This window comes from Dichomitus squalens (genome assembly GCF_000275845.1).
Source record: "Dichomitus squalens LYAD-421 SS1 unplaced genomic scaffold DICSQscaffold_7, whole genome shotgun sequence".
NCBI lineage: Eukaryota > Fungi > Basidiomycota > Agaricomycetes > Polyporales > Polyporaceae > Dichomitus > Dichomitus squalens.
The window spans coordinates 603,207-617,334 of NW_006766889.1; the positions used below are offsets into that span (position 1 = coordinate 603,207).

The 14,128-nt window shown below is 56.0% G+C and overlaps 6 protein-coding genes across 6 annotated transcripts; 5 read left to right on the forward strand and 1 right to left on the reverse strand.

The window, feature by feature from the left end:
- Positions 1-99: 99 nt before the first annotated feature.
- Positions 100-4,885, forward strand: DICSQDRAFT_153871 (uncharacterized protein; the record flags this gene model as incomplete). Its single annotated transcript, XM_007363813.1, has 10 exons — positions 100-132; positions 206-1,355; positions 1,437-1,504; positions 1,595-1,798; positions 1,908-2,106; positions 2,169-2,222; positions 2,369-2,475; positions 2,558-4,271; positions 4,441-4,504; positions 4,574-4,885. 8 exons carry the CDS (start codon positions 100-102, stop codon positions 4,172-4,174), a joined length of 3,432 nt encoding a protein of 1,143 aa, XP_007363875.1. The 3' UTR covers positions 4,175-4,271; positions 4,441-4,504; positions 4,574-4,885.
- Positions 4,886-4,923: 38 nt separating this feature from the next.
- DICSQDRAFT_102485 (uncharacterized protein) lies at positions 4,924-7,763 on the forward strand. Its single transcript, XM_007363814.1, has 19 exons — positions 4,924-5,087; positions 5,247-5,325; positions 5,401-5,414; positions 5,475-5,534; positions 5,600-5,651; positions 5,703-5,720; positions 5,778-5,803; positions 5,855-5,880; positions 5,931-5,965; positions 6,018-6,054; positions 6,122-6,137; positions 6,194-6,334; positions 6,399-6,458; positions 6,518-6,545; positions 6,694-6,751; positions 6,809-6,833; positions 6,894-7,074; positions 7,151-7,245; positions 7,312-7,763. Exons 1-18 carry the CDS (start codon positions 5,020-5,022, stop codon positions 7,184-7,186), a joined length of 960 nt encoding a protein of 319 aa, XP_007363876.1. The 5' UTR covers positions 4,924-5,019; the 3' UTR covers positions 7,187-7,245; positions 7,312-7,763.
- Positions 7,764-8,512: 749 nt separating this feature from the next.
- Positions 8,513-9,510, forward strand: DICSQDRAFT_179313 (uncharacterized protein). Its single transcript, XM_007363815.1, has 3 exons — positions 8,513-9,010; positions 9,090-9,195; positions 9,266-9,510. Exons 1-3 carry the CDS (start codon positions 8,746-8,748, stop codon positions 9,312-9,314), a joined length of 420 nt encoding a protein of 139 aa, XP_007363877.1. The 5' UTR covers positions 8,513-8,745; the 3' UTR covers positions 9,315-9,510.
- Positions 9,511-10,422: 912 nt separating this feature from the next.
- Positions 10,423-10,844, forward strand: DICSQDRAFT_55415 (uncharacterized protein; the record flags this gene model as incomplete). Its single annotated transcript, XM_007363816.1, has 3 exons — positions 10,423-10,540; positions 10,618-10,723; positions 10,796-10,844. The coding sequence occupies 3 exons, from the start codon at positions 10,423-10,425 to the stop codon at positions 10,842-10,844; spliced, it is 273 nt and encodes a 90-aa protein (XP_007363878.1).
- A 1,856-nt stretch (positions 10,845-12,700) lies between these two features.
- DICSQDRAFT_168209 (uncharacterized protein) lies at positions 12,701-12,943 on the forward strand (the record flags this gene model as incomplete). The annotated part of the gene is made up of 2 exons (XM_007363817.1): positions 12,701-12,731; positions 12,795-12,943. The coding sequence occupies 2 exons, from the start codon at positions 12,701-12,703 to the stop codon at positions 12,941-12,943; spliced, it is 180 nt and encodes a 59-aa protein (XP_007363879.1).
- A 531-nt stretch (positions 12,944-13,474) lies between these two features.
- Positions 13,475-14,046, reverse strand: DICSQDRAFT_145566 (uncharacterized protein; the record flags this gene model as incomplete). The annotated part of the gene is made up of 3 exons (XM_007363818.1): positions 13,475-13,616; positions 13,683-13,843; positions 13,864-14,046. The coding sequence occupies 3 exons, from the start codon at positions 14,044-14,046 to the stop codon at positions 13,475-13,477; spliced, it is 486 nt and encodes a 161-aa protein (XP_007363880.1).
- Between the last annotated feature and the right edge of the window lie 82 nt (positions 14,047-14,128).

The window sequence follows — 14,128 nt, forward strand, 5'->3', positions numbered from 1 at the left end:
CTACGCCCATCATCCGGCTATTCCCCACTACAAGTCGATCAAGGATGCACCGAGCATTGGGCTCGCCCTCCGTCGACAGCGACGCCGCTCGCAGCAGCGATGAACGGCCAAGGAAGAGACAGAGAACGGCAGGTGCGCTCGCCCAGTCTCATCGCTTCGGCGTATCCTAACCAGTCTTTGCTCAGCCTACAGGCCTACCATCCAGCAGATCGCACTCGAGGAGATCGACCTCGAGATATCCATCCGTCAACGCATTGCCGAAGCCATCCACTCCCGCCTCACATGGGCGACGCTGCTACGACAGTCCCTGCAGCACACTAGTCTCGGCCAAGGGTCGGAAGACTTCCGCGTGGCCTCTCTTGATGCCCTCGGTGCAATCGAAGCTCCTTGTGATCCTATCTTCAGCCGCGAGAACAGGCTAGCCCTCCCACTCCCGCCTCCCAATACTCCTCCCCCGCCCGCTGCTCCGCCCGAGCCTCCCCAGAATCTCACTCGCTCCACACGTACCCGCGGAGTCTCCCGCGTCCCTCCCCCACCGCCCAAACGCCTTCTCTTCCTCCGCAACTCCACCACATCCCCTCCAGAAATCGCCAAGCTCGCCTGCCCCCAATGCGCCCGCTTCGACTTCTCCACCCTCCAGGGCCTGCTCAACCATTGCCGGCTCCGCCACCAGCTCGAGTACGGCAGCCACGACGAGTGCGTCCAGCGCTGCGCCGTCCTCGTTCCGGAGGAGGAGCGCGAATGGGTCGTACAAAACGGCATCGAGGTCGCGGGCATCTCCCTCCCCAGTCTTCGCAGGCTGTTTGAGATCGCGGTGGGTGCGGGCGACAGCGCTAGGCTCCCCCCTCTCCCAGGGTCAAGCAAGTCCGCGGCGCCTGCCCAGCCTCCAGCCCAGTCAGACGTCAACGACGAGCCTGGTGCGCCGTCCGCCCCCGACGTGCGCGACGACGCCGCAGCGCTTTCGACGACCGTCACGCGGACATTGGGCTACCATGCTGACACGCCTGCTCTGGCGCACTTTTTGGGACGTGCGCCGAAGAAACGACAGATCCACGTACGGGCGAAAGAGGACGATCCGGTGGACATCGAGGATGTGTCTGCTGGTTCTGGGTTGCAGCCCAGGCGCAGGTGGCGCAAGCGGTACGTCCACCGCAACGTCGCTCGCAGAGAGCTAGACGAGGTCGTCCCCCTGTCGGAGCTGCAGACAAATGCGATCGACGAGAGTGTGCACGGGCATGAGGCGCAGGGTCCGCAGGCCGAAGGGCACCCGTCGAGTCTCCACACGCTCGCGGGCACGCGTTTCCATATTGCTGCCCGCGTGCAGGTAGCAGACCACAGTCTCTACATCCCTCCCGGTAAGCCCCCCCCCTTGCATCGCACGTCTCGCCTTCACGTGCGTACGGACGTCCCCTCACCCTTTCTTCCCGCCTTCGTAGCTAGGCGGCCCCCCGACCATCCCGACCACACCCACCGCTGGCGTCTCACCGTCACCGCCCCATCATACGTGAGCCCCTTCATTCTACTCCGCCACTCCCCCGTTCCTCCGCTGACATACGTCCTCGCACGCCCGACCCCTCTATGCGCCGACGAGCAGTCCCTTCCTATCTCCGCCGTCCTCAGCACGCTCACCGTCACATCCGCGACGGACCCCCCGCCCCCGCCCCTCGCGCGGCCCGTCACGCTCTCCGCGCCGCCGTTCGTCGTGACGGGCACGGCGGACCGGCCGTTCCTCGCCCGCCTCGCGTTCGCGTGGGCGGGCACGATGAACCCCGTGACGGAGGTCGAGCATTGGGTCGAGGTGCGTCGTGTTTTCGGCCTCGCTGCGTCTGCGTCTGTGTGCGCACTATGTATGCGCGCGTTCGGACGGCTGGCTGATTGGAGGTTTCGATTCTCGTTTCTGGAAACAGCTCGACCCGATGCAATACGCGACGCCGCAGCTCGGGGAGGAGCAGGTGTTCGATGTCGAGCTAGATCGGCGCACGGAGCTGCCGCCTGTCCGCGAGGACGCGGGGGAGGCGGAGTGGGACATATGGGACGCGCGATCGCCTGTGCCCCAGGGAGCCGATGACAGGCAGGAGCAGGAGCAAGAGGAGGAACCGGCACCGGGTGAGCGGACTTTTTTCGAGTGGCTGCTCGTAGATGGCGTCCTGACGTGATTCGTCACCTAGAATGGGTTGCGAAACTGAAGTCCCTCCTGCCGAGATTCCCTATGACGATGCGAGGTATGTGCCACAACATGCCATATATGTTCACAGTCCCCGCCTTAGGATATGCGTCTTGTGGCGGTCATGCACACCACCAACAAACTTCGTCAACTCTGTCAATTGTGCATGCATTTATCTAACTATGCTGTTCCGGAATGCCACAGATACCAAGGGCCGAAGCTTCACAGGCGGCGACAAGCTACCATACACGCTCGTCTCCACCCCGGCCCAGTTCCTCAGCCTCCATTATGGCAGGCGGAAGGCAATTGAGGTCAGTCGCTGCTTCCACGATCTCATCGTTAGTCTGCATGTGATAGCTATGCTCACTGACAATTCCTGCTCGCGGACGCCAGATGGGCCGAGCTCGAGCGTTGCGCGAAGCGTACATCCAGCTCGTTTCCCAGAAGCCATCGTCATCTGAAGCGCAGCCCGGCACAGACGCCGCCGAGCCACCACCCAACTCCAGCTCTGCCTCCGCTTTCCCGCTTCAGCAGCTATCGACCGTCGACGTGTTCCGCTGGCTCGAAGACGAGGGCCTATTACCCCGCAACAGCAGCAAAGCAGCGGGCCCCCTCGTCGACTTCCACACGAGGAGCCGGTCGTCGCGAAGGACGCGGGACGAGGCTGAGCCGCCGCCAACGCTGTCGCCCGCGTACTGTCGCGCGTGCGGGCTCGAGCGCGCGCAGCACCCCACCGCTGCCGACTTCGCGCCAGGCACTGTAGTGGACGGACCTGGTGCTTCCCCGCTTCCGATCGCGACGGCGCGCGGTGCCGCGACGCATGGCCTCGCGGTGTGCACGACGTTTCAGGAGAGGACGAGACCGCTTGTGGTCGACGTGGCCACCCTTCTCGGACGGCGCTTAGGGGAAGGGGAGGATATGGGAGAGACGCCATATGGCTTGCATCCCACGATTTTCACGCCGCGCGCGATCAAGAAGGAAGAGGAAGAAGAGGAAGAGGCACAGGGAGGACGTTCATCCTCGCGCTCAGCTGTCCATCTCTTCCCAGCGTCGGGTCCGCGGGCGGCGACAGCAACGGAGATGAATGCGGCGCTAGTGGAGGTGGCGGACCCGCGGCTTGTCGTTGCGATCCGCGGTATGACGGGCCTGCCGTTTGCGCGCAATATCCCAGCCCAACGACTGCCGCGACCCGAAACCCGCCGCAAGACGCAAGACGAGCACCATGAAGACGACGACGACGAAAGCGAGCTGTCGTCATCTGCCTCTTTATTAGGCCCGATCCATTTAGCGTCATTGAACAGGCTCGGGGTAACGGATGAGCCACGGGAGGCCCTGAACGCGCGCCTCGCGCCATCCGCCCTGCTCGCCGTCGCGCTGCGCTCGCTCGTGAGTCAGCTGGTGCAACGGGGCGTGGATGCGTTCCGTCGCGACGAGGCTGCCCTTCGCGACCAAGGCGTCGGATTCGCAGCGCGTCACGAACGCATGCGTCGCAACGCCACAGAGGCTGGCAATAGTATCAGTCGCGTGCTCACGCCTGCCCATGTCCTTGGCGGAGTTGCGCGTCATGCGCGGACCGGGGTGGCTGATAGCGCACTGTTCCTCGTCTGCGCTACGTTGGGCGATGCACGCCCGAAATCTTCTTCAACGCGCCTTGAGGCCACCGGCACAGACGTTGGGGGCGTTCGCCGTTGTATAGTCGGAGCGCAAGACGCGGATGGGGACGCACCCACCAGTGCAGACATACTTGGATTCCCGCTAGCGTCGGCGGTCGTCAGGGCAGAAGAGGCTCGGGTTCATTATAGACGTGATGATGGAAGCCCGGTCGCCCTGCTGCGAGCGCAGGAGGTGGACAGAAGGGACCGGGCGAACGGAGGCGCAGATATTCTGGACGCGGGGGAGAAGGATTGTTGCACGATGGGGGTGCTCTCGGGGGAAGATTTGCCGGAGGACGGTATGAGAGGCGCCGAGGCTGGGAGTGTCATCGTGAAGGCGGAAATAGTCGAGGAGTGATTTGTGTATCGCATCCGGACCGCAAACGCCATCGTCAGTCGGACCCGGTGCTCGAGGATCTGTCCGAAACTGCCTGGAGCTTCTCCAATTTGCCCAGGTAAGTGAGTAGCTTTGTCCGTCGTTTTCATATGCCAGCCCAGCCGGACTAAGACGGAAAATTGCAGGTCAGTTGACGAGCTGCATGCTCATGCGGGGTTCTGCCGTTGTATGTGGGGAGCCGGCCAGGGCGTGCCATTCAGCGTGCATCGCTTACGTTGAATTCATAGCGCAGATCTCTTATCTGACCTGTGAGACCACGCGAAGCGGTCCCGGATTAGGTGATCAGGACGGGTGAGCTATCTTCCGCTGAATTTACCCCGCGCGCGACTGCGCGTGCTCACAAAACCACACGGTCCTCAGCGCAGCCCGATGAATCGTGAGGGCATTGGTTCTGGAAGAGGTCGCGCTGCGATGGCAGCTGGAAAATCGTTCCGGGTTCTTTGTTGAGTGGGAACAAGCCCAGCCGGCTCATCCCCGAGCATATGCATGGCCAGACGCTCCTTCTCCATCTGGGCCTCATCTTCCATCCGTCGCCCCGTTCCTGGTCGTAAGTTTGATACCTTCTCCCCCCGGCGCAGAGGTTGCATACGTCGGTCTCTATCGGGCGCGGACCTACCATTCGCCCCGGATACCTAGCTTGGAGGAAGCACCCCACATTCTTTCTTATTTATCTCCTCTCGTTTGTGTCGTTCCCCTTTTCTCTCTGTCCTCGCTCTCTAGGCCCCTCCTCCGAGGCCCTCCCGTAACCCGTTTCTGCACCGGTGACTGGCTCCTGGATACGTGTCTGTCGATTCCGTACGCTCAATATGGCGGTGAACTTCAACAAAGACAACACATTCGGTGCGGCCTTCGCCGGGTTCGCAGCATCCAGCTTGTACGTATCCCATCGCAGTTGTCGTCGAGATCCCCTCCAACTTCCCTGCCATGTCAAACGACGCGCCTAAGCCGAGCCGCAATCCTTCTCCACAACCCGTACCCGTGTGCCGCACATCGTGGAGTGATGATGCTTACTCCTTCTCCCCTGTCGATACAGGTGCTTAGGTGTCCTGTGTATGCAGTCGTACTCTTACTTCAAGCGGTACCCATTGGACAAGACGTTTTACAAGCTCTTGGTGCGTTCTTGTTGTGTATATGCGGTCGAAGCTTCCGCACTTGGATACTGATTGGACGCTCCATGGTTGTTACAGGTGGCCGGAGTTCTGTGAGAATGAGTGTTCCATGGCGCGAAGTGCGAGGTGCTGACAGCGGTCGATGTGCATAGGTTGCTGGAGCTCGCGGATCAAGCACTCATCTCCCACGCAGTGTACACTTACACAGTCAGGTATGTCTCGATCCTCTCACTCGATTGATCCCAGTGCGTCTAGGATGCTCAGCACAGGTTTGCAGCAACTGGGGTGTATTGACGATACTGTTGAAGCCCCCTGTATGGTCCCTCGTTGTGAGTGTCGTGCGATTATCGAGTGATGCAAGGCGCTCATGAGGATCACAGCTACAAATAACACTTGGAGTAAGTGAACGACGAAACGTGAGCGGGATCCGGCGTACTGACATTGTCACCGCGTAGGTTGCGACTGGGACGATAGTCAAAGTGTGAGTAATTACTGCTCGATGATTGCTTTGCTCCTGCTCATCGATCCACAGGAATTTTGCCATGCGCGTATGGCGGTGTAAGTCGGAGCCGCACTTTTTGAAGTGTCTTGCTCAAGTACTGTCATAGTTAGCAAGCAAAACATATACGTGACCGCCTGCATCGTGCGTACTTCCTTGTTGGTTCTGAAGCAGTCGACCCTGAGATTCCCCTCAGCTATTACTAGTATTCGGAGAAGTCGGAGTCGCATGTGGTAAGCTCCGTGCACACGAGCTACTCTTTCTACCGTCCCTAAATCGCCCTCTGTCTGCACCACGTAGTGTATACCGTGCGTGGGTGAGTACTGCCCACCCGGCTTCGATCGAGACTGGTGTGCTCATCCCAGTCTTTAGCTTCCGTCTCAAGAGTCTCCAAGACCTCGGCAGCATGAAGACCATTGGCTCGCTTTCCCTAGGATTGGGCGTGGCGACAGATGTTGTCATCGCTGTCTCCCTCTGCTACTTCCTCCGCAGCCTACGCACGGGGCACCGCCAGTGCGTAATATCGTCCGCATCTTTCGTCTGCATAACGTAATTGACTGTCACGACGATCCTGCAGAGATGACTCCATGGTCAACGCCCTCATTGTTTATGCCCTCAGCACTGGAGGAATCACAGCGTGCGTTGGTGCCCCGGAAGTGCGGTTGTGGCAGCGCTGATGTAGGATTGCTCTTGCAGTGCGATCAGTTTGACGACATTGATATTAGTGAGCCTATACTCATAACTTGACGTCGTGTGCGCCATGACGTTCGGCACGCCTTCAATCCTACACTTGGGATTTTGAGCGTGTTTGATATCAACGGCCACTTGCGCCCGCTCAAACGTTCGAAACATGATACTGATGACGCTTGCAGTACAACTTCATGCCGAATAACTTTATTTTCATGGCATTCTACTTTGTCCTCAGCAAGGGTGAGTGTAATTAGATTCTTGCGTATGGACAAGATTCACCCATTATCGTGCACATAGTCTACGCGAACTCCTTCCTCGCTGCGTATGTGCCCCATCAACACTCATATCGATTGCATGGGCTGATATATTGAAACCTCATCAGGCTCAATACGCGACGAGTCAGCCGAGGACGCGGTACAGAAGACGCTCAGACAACAACGGTGCCTACCTTCCTCATGGTTGGCAAGGTTACCCAGCGGACGGTTCACCTGGATCCGGAGTACGCAGGAGAGTCTCCAATCTCTCCGAGCAAGACGTCGGAGAACAAAAGCCCAGTGTCACCCGTACGTCGTCCTCCAGATTGTTCCGCGCTGACTCAGTGCTCCAGATCTCACCTGGGCTTGGATTTCTTTCTAACAGTCGACATCTGGACATCACTATGCCGAAGCATGGTGATCGCGCGGCTCTCGGCTCTCGATGTTACCGAATCTGGACTACATATGTATCACTAGATTGTGCGTCAGTTTCGTCTTGCCCACCCGCCGTGAAGCTCACTCTCAGATACCCCTCGTATCTCATAGATATTCTGGTTGCTCCCGCTTACCTTCTACTTTCTGTTGCGGCACGCCCAAATGTTGTGTAGAGTAGCTTCGCTCACGTTCTCTAGGGCATCATGATCTGCAAGAACTGGTTCAGATTTCCTCAGCCATACTCCCTCTCTGACCTATCTAATCGATCTGTTCCTGTGTTTATTATGCCATTTGCGCCTGTAACATTGTCCGTTCCCACATTCTGCTGCATATTCTTTCCCTTCGTTCACGCTACCACTGCCCTCGTCTTCCTAGTCGTCAATCGCCGCTCTGTTTGTTGTCTGTCGTACGTTTGCGCAACTGCACTCCTCATCATCGCGCACTACGACCCCGGGCTCATGCTTTGCAAGTCTCTCGATGGTCGAATCTAATCAGATACATTGGCGTTTTCCCTTTGCACTCGTAGTAAGCTACTGCGCTATCTATCATCAATAGGTTAGAAGGCACGGTGACATGTCCGACGCCTGACAGTGATCGTGGGTCGCGTCATGTAAGTAGTCTGCCGTGCATACCTCCCTGATCGATATATACTGATGCGCCTCTGCTCGGTGTATCAATCTCGCTTCCGTCCCCTTTCAAGCTTTCACTTGGCTGGACTTTGTCCTGACGGCAGCATATGGGTGAGTGAGTACTCGGCTCAGCATCCTTTGAATAATCACAGTTACTGCAGGTATCAATGCGATCGGAGACCGATGCCCTCCTTTGGCGGGGACAGCTTCAATATCATATATCATGGCTGCAGTACCCGATAGACGCCCAAGGGGCAGCGATGCTGGCACTAAGTAGTCAGATCCGATCCCTCTCAATTTCCGGAGTTATCGGGCTATGGCCGAGCATCTCTCAGTGCATGGGTCTCTAGGGCAAGTCGGCGCTCACAAAATCGCCTTACCTTTTCAATCGAGGGAACGCTTGCCGATATGAATTTGCATATCGCCACGACGTCTCAACGATCGCACGTCAACACCCCAAACAGATGTGTTGTTCTGGTGGACTACAGCCTCTCTCTGCCAACGCTGACAACACAGCTTCAGGAAGGCATACGCGGGCATCGATGAACGTAGGCCATCCGCGTGCTAAACACGGTACGTTCATCGAGTATTCGGCTATTATGTCAATAGGGGCAGGTACATATTGCTGTTGATGTCGAATTTTGACGTCCAGCGCTGAGCTAGCCGCTAGCAGTCTGCTCTCACAACAGACACCGCCTCGGTCACATGTAGCTGTCTCCCCGAAGGAGAGGAGACGGTCGCCGATATATGCTTCAACTTTTCAGTTCTGATTTCCCGCCCTAATCTGCCTACCCCTTTGGACGTCTTCCGTCCTGCTTCCAGCACGTAGAGCCAGTCCTTCTCCTGTCGTGCCTCTCTCTACCTCGCCTCTCCTCGACGACTGCTCCTCTTTCTGTGCTTCTCGTTCGCAGTAGCAATGATCGAAGAGAAGGCTCCCCCTACCTACCCCGCCTATCCCTCTCAGCCCCAGGCCGGGTACCACCCTCAGGGACATTCTGCACCGATACCAAGCAACCCGTCGCAGCAATTCATGGCCCCTCCGCCACAAGGTCCCCCTCACCAGCAGTCCTTCCAGTCGGGGTATAACTCGGCTCAGGGCGTAGGTCCCATCGGCCCCCAGTCAGGTTACCCTCCTGTCTCTACTATTGGTCTCAACCCTGGCGCACAATACCAGCAGCAACGTGAGTCTCATTACATCCGTGACATTGGCGGCACTGGCTAGGTTGTACAAGTGCTAATCCACCTATCGTTCGCTACCAGTGTTTGCGATGTGCGCTCAGGGCAACCACGACGTGACAACCAAATACGGCATAGGAGGTATCATCGTTTCTGTCGTATGTTTCCCTTGCGGTCTCTTCGCGCTTTTGTATGTGTTCTGCCCTTGCTTGTTCTTATATTGCAGGCTGACCGCAGTGGGTTGCATTCACTTCGAACAGATGCGATCAGGAGAAGCGTTGTGTACGCTGCGGGGTTCGTGTGACATAGTCGTGGGAACAGGTCCTGGACTTCTACATCAATTCGGCCACTGACAGTGTCTGCGTCACATCTATAGCATGATTCCCTCTTGCGGCTTATAACATATTATCCTACACACCGTCTCATCTCGCTTTTATACCTTATGATATACGCTTGGTCTTATTCCCCTTACGGACGTCATCGGGATCAGGACAGTTTCGACAGCAACATGCCAGACAACTCTACCTTCTTCTGAGCTGTCTGACAATGGCCGACTGTCATCTGCCTCGCCTTTGTAGCGATTACGCCCGATGCGTCCGAAAAACAAGTATGTAAGTATAGTCGTGCTAGAATTTGCGATCTAGCACTTCTGAGCCATGACTCGATTAAGCATTGACACTGCCATACGTCGTCGACGCACAACGCCGCAAGGCGCCTCAAGGATAGCACCGAGTCAATGCGTTCCTCCAACTGGAGTTATGTATTGTGTCAGTGCACCCCTGCATACTAACGCTGCCGAGATGGCGTGCGTGGGCGAAATGACTCAGAGACATGAGCCATCCTCATGCTAAGTAGGCTACGCGGCTGTTCCGTAAACTCGCCAATAGGAGACCCTTGTTTGGTTGCCAGTGACTTTGACGGCTGACGCTCTGCTCTGGGGCTATTCTCACAGCGGGCACCGCCTCGATCGGCTCCAAGTACTGTAGGATTCCTGTGTCCATGGGACCGTGAGGAGTAGATTCGATGACCTGTCGCTTACCTCCACATTCGGCCTCTCCGCTCCAACCCTTGCAAAGTTTCACATCTCCCTTCCAGCTTATAGAGCTGGACTTTCTCTCGTTGTCTCTCACTATACTCTTGTCCTACCTCTATAGTCCGTCGCCCGACGCGCTTATTTCTTCTGCTTGAACCTGCTGCCGCCCATCGGTCTTTGCTTTCGTCAATGATTGAAGAGAAACCTCCCCCTTCCTACTCCCACTCCTCTCAATCCCATAGCCAGGCAGGATTCAATCAACAAAGACAGACTCCACAGATGCCAGGCGATCCTTCACAGCAATATTTGGCGCCTCCGCCACAAGGCCCCGCCCACCAGCAGTCCTTCCAGTCGGGGTACAACTCAACTCAGAGTGTAGGTCCTATGGGTTCCCAGCCGGGGTACAGCCCAAATCAGTTTGGAGGACCCGTTGGTCCTCAGCCGGGATATCCTCCTGCTTCAACAATGAACGCTAGCCCTGGCACACAATACCAGCAACAACGTGAGTCCTACTACATCCGTCGACAGTTACGACACTGGTTTGGTCTTCAAATACTGATCCGACTTACGGGAACGCAGTTTTTGCGATGTGCGCCCAGGGAAATCATGACGCGACGACCAAGTACGGTGTAGTCGGTATAATTCTTGCAGTTGTATGTTTCCCTTGCGGTCTCTTTGCGCTTCTGTACGTGATCCGCTCCTCGTGCATCTATCGACCCCATGACTGATCGTAGTGAGCTTCATTCACTTTGGGCAGATGCGACAGGGAGAAACGTTGTGTACGTTGCGGCGTTCGCGTTGCATAATCGGGGGAAGCGATCTACTTGTTAGCAATACTGTTCAGCCGTGTGGTTTGCGATCTTACGCGGAATCGCATATCGCTGATCACATGTCTACAACCTCGTATCCCCGGTCTCTTCATCTGATCTGACTGGTCATGTATTGTAACATAATGCCTATCGGAAGCTATTTATAATAGGGGAGCACGTCAAGTGAATCCATCATCTTCTAGGGGCCCACTGTTATGATTCTGTATCAGGATGTGGTACAGAGGAGAGCCAGCGCATCATCTGCGCTCCGCATCGCATACATTGCCTTTGAAATCAAGCCCCAATGTGCGAAGACATCGATGCTAACCGTGTCGTGGCTCTGCATAGATATCAATCAGATCCTGCTATCAGCCCGTCCAGCCCAATGTCGAATTACGGCAATACACCCAAGTGTATCTCGGAGGCATTTGAACAGACCAGAGGCATTTGTATTACAATTGCATTCCTGGTCGTTGAATGATCCTGTGCACCATGCCATTGTGCATATCGTTTGCAACCACTGCACGTACCGGCGATTTGGCGAGAAAACAATTGATCGAATGTCACATGAGGCAATCTAGCGCCCAAGCCACCACAATTTTCAGAGGCGGGTCACCCTTGGCGATGCATTCTCGTTCATCTCTACAGCGCATGCCAAAAAGTGTTGAAGATTTCCATGTTGTAGTGAGATGCCGCGCTCATCAATTCAGCTCTGCATGACATCGATAGAGGTCGAAGTCTGTCGAGGAACAGGGTGGCAGGGCAGCATTGGCCCGTAGCAACCGAGCGCGGAGCTGGGAGGTTCTTGGGCATGTTTTTCGGGAATGCGCTACCGGTTCGCAAGCCGCTGTAATGTACCTAGTCTGCCCTAGGCGTGCATAGACCTTGATGTAATACCCTCAAATCATATCATCAAACTGAGCTTCGGGTATTCTTCTTCTGTGAAGCCTTGGAGAGACGCGACAGTGCTCCGGGATTTCAAAAGGCTATATTCGTCTGACCTGCAGGCGAAATATCTACGCCGTATATAGATGAAACCGGCACCGCTAGCATGATGACTCACAGATGCTCATTTGAGGCCATGAGATTACGAACGACCGTGGTTAGTCTTGGTGATCACTGGGAGCGACTAGTAGTTTATTTCGCGTTCTGGCGCTCCTGACAGGACACGCGCAGGACCGCCCAGAGTAAGCGGAAGCAATGAAACACACCCATTCCCAGGATTTACTGTACGTACATGGTATTTACACTACTTCTGCGTTCCTATTTCACATCTGCATCTGGTTTTCACACTGCCGTTCATCCGCGATAGAGAGGGACATCATATTTTAGAGATGAGAGGCCGCTCGCCCGTTCGACCATGAATGCTACCGTCCGAAGGTATCAAACACCGGATACGATGCCTGTCGGGCGGTGGAATGCAAGTTGGGGACGTGACGGCGGGCGCGGAGGGGGGAGAGATGTATCAGGGGCATCTTGACAGTACCACCCCTAGGACGCCACGCTTGACAGGTTGATTGAGCCGATACTCGTACGGGGCGCGATGGAGGGCGACGGTCGATGGGGAGCCTCTGGAATTGCAATTTTGGAGGGCCACAACCTGTCTCGAGCGCTTGATGGGCAGAAGAAGCGGAGGGGGTTTGACTGCCTATATAAACTCAGGTTAGTCGACATTTGCCCTCCATCGTTCATTCCTCCTCCGCTTTCTGGATCCTCGTCTTGTTGCCTTTGTGCTGAGCCCGCTACCTATTTGCACTCTCTTCACCTTATATTCACCCTTCATCGTCCTAAGAACCAGAACTGAACCTTTTCGCACGTAATATCGTCACTACCTACAACCTATAGCATTCGACATGGACGCAGGCAAGGAGTACCAGGCTAATCGTGAGTCTATATCCTATCCTTCTCTTCGTAGACAGTCGAGCTCACCTGGTGTCGCCCACGCAGTCATGAACATGTGTGCCTCTGGCAACCATGACTACACCAAGAAGTACGGCATCTGCGGTATCATCTGTGCCATCGTCCTATTCCCTTGCGGTCTCATCTGTCTCTTGTACGTATTAATACCTCTACAGGTCTCCACATGTGATTCGTAGAACGTGCTTGACTTACCGATACATTCAGCACGGATGTCGAAAAGCGCTGTGTGCGTTGCGGTGCCAAATCATGAAAACTTGGCACAGCGATTCGCTTCCTCCACCATGACCACCCTCGCTCGAGCGCGAGGTCGACTGGTCGTCATCTAGGGTAACACTGGTTGTTCGGTCCTGTTGTATAAGATGTGACAAATCCACTCCTTTATCTATATCTTATCTTCTACCCTTCTTTGTTTTGATGTCTGCCAGAATGCCGCAGTCGATCAGCACAGCCGTCGAATTCGGGACATACATGAGACCCGCAGGCGAGGATACGTACCTTGGTATTGTTGGCGCTGGAGGGCCAACTTCCGACGCGATGGACGAAGTTGATTGGCCAGTCAGCGACTCCGTGTCGCGTATAGACCGGTGCAAGTGGAAGACACAGGAGTACCAAATGACCAGGGTACTACGTTCGTGTCGCTTCTCATACCGGTGACGGGCGACCGCAGGCCGTCGCAATCCGCCCGGTGCATGGAATACCGATTGCAGCTACTGCACAATAAGCTCCGTCCATGGATGTAATGATATGTTCTCATCAACAAATTCCAACCAGACAAAGGGTTCAGAATTTGTCCTCGCCGTGCCCATGGGCGCATCGGGAAGGCACTGGGCCACCGCTCGCTGAATGGTCCTTCAACAAGAAGATGGTGATCATTAGACCAAAAACGCCAGTCGGACATAGCTGATCGCTGCGTACCGTCGGGTATCGAGGGGCACGCATGTAATAGCGTACGTCCTCTGTTTTTGTAGATCGCAGCGTGATGGCGCTCTAGAGAAGCATATGTTGAACAGAGGCGAGCCCTGCAATGAGTGCTGAGCATCGCCAGCCAGGTGTTTTCCGCGGACGTATGTCGACGACTGTAGTTGCGAAGCTCTACGACCGCACTATCTCCGCAATTTGCAACGTACACATGCGTACCGTTCACTGCCGTAGCACTGCGCTCGGAAGAAGTTCGAGAAGCCGCTCTCGGGATAGGAAATTTGTCGTACCAGGCAGGGTGGATCGACCACGCCCTCGCTACGAGGACTGCGTAAGCTGAATGAGGTCTCCAGGCACCCATGAGGTGAAAGTGGCGTACAACTAAACGGGTACTTCTCGAGCTTCCTCGTACGCATCCGCTCCTCAATATGAGCAGGCTCTCC

Bases quoted from the DNA above. Each gene is read 5' to 3' on its own strand.
- DICSQDRAFT_102485 (XM_007363814.1), top strand. From the start codon at position 5,020: ATGGCGGTGAACTTCAACAAAGACAACACATTCGGTGCGGCCTTCGCC. The intron at 6,752-6,808 runs GTGAGTGTAATT...TCGTGCACATAG, and splicing joins CTACTTTGTCCTCAGCAAGG to TCTACGCGAACTCCTTCCTC. The intron at 7,075-7,150 runs GTACGTCGTCCT...TCTTTCTAACAG, and splicing joins ACAAAAGCCCAGTGTCACCC to TCGACATCTGGACATCACTA.
- DICSQDRAFT_179313 (XM_007363815.1), top strand. From the start codon at position 8,746: ATGATCGAAGAGAAGGCTCCCCCTACCTACCCCGCCTATCCCTCTCAG. The intron at 9,011-9,089 runs GTGAGTCTCATT...GTTCGCTACCAG, and splicing joins CGCACAATACCAGCAGCAAC to TGTTTGCGATGTGCGCTCAG. The intron at 9,196-9,265 runs GTATGTGTTCTG...CACTTCGAACAG, and splicing joins TGCGGTCTCTTCGCGCTTTT to ATGCGATCAGGAGAAGCGTT.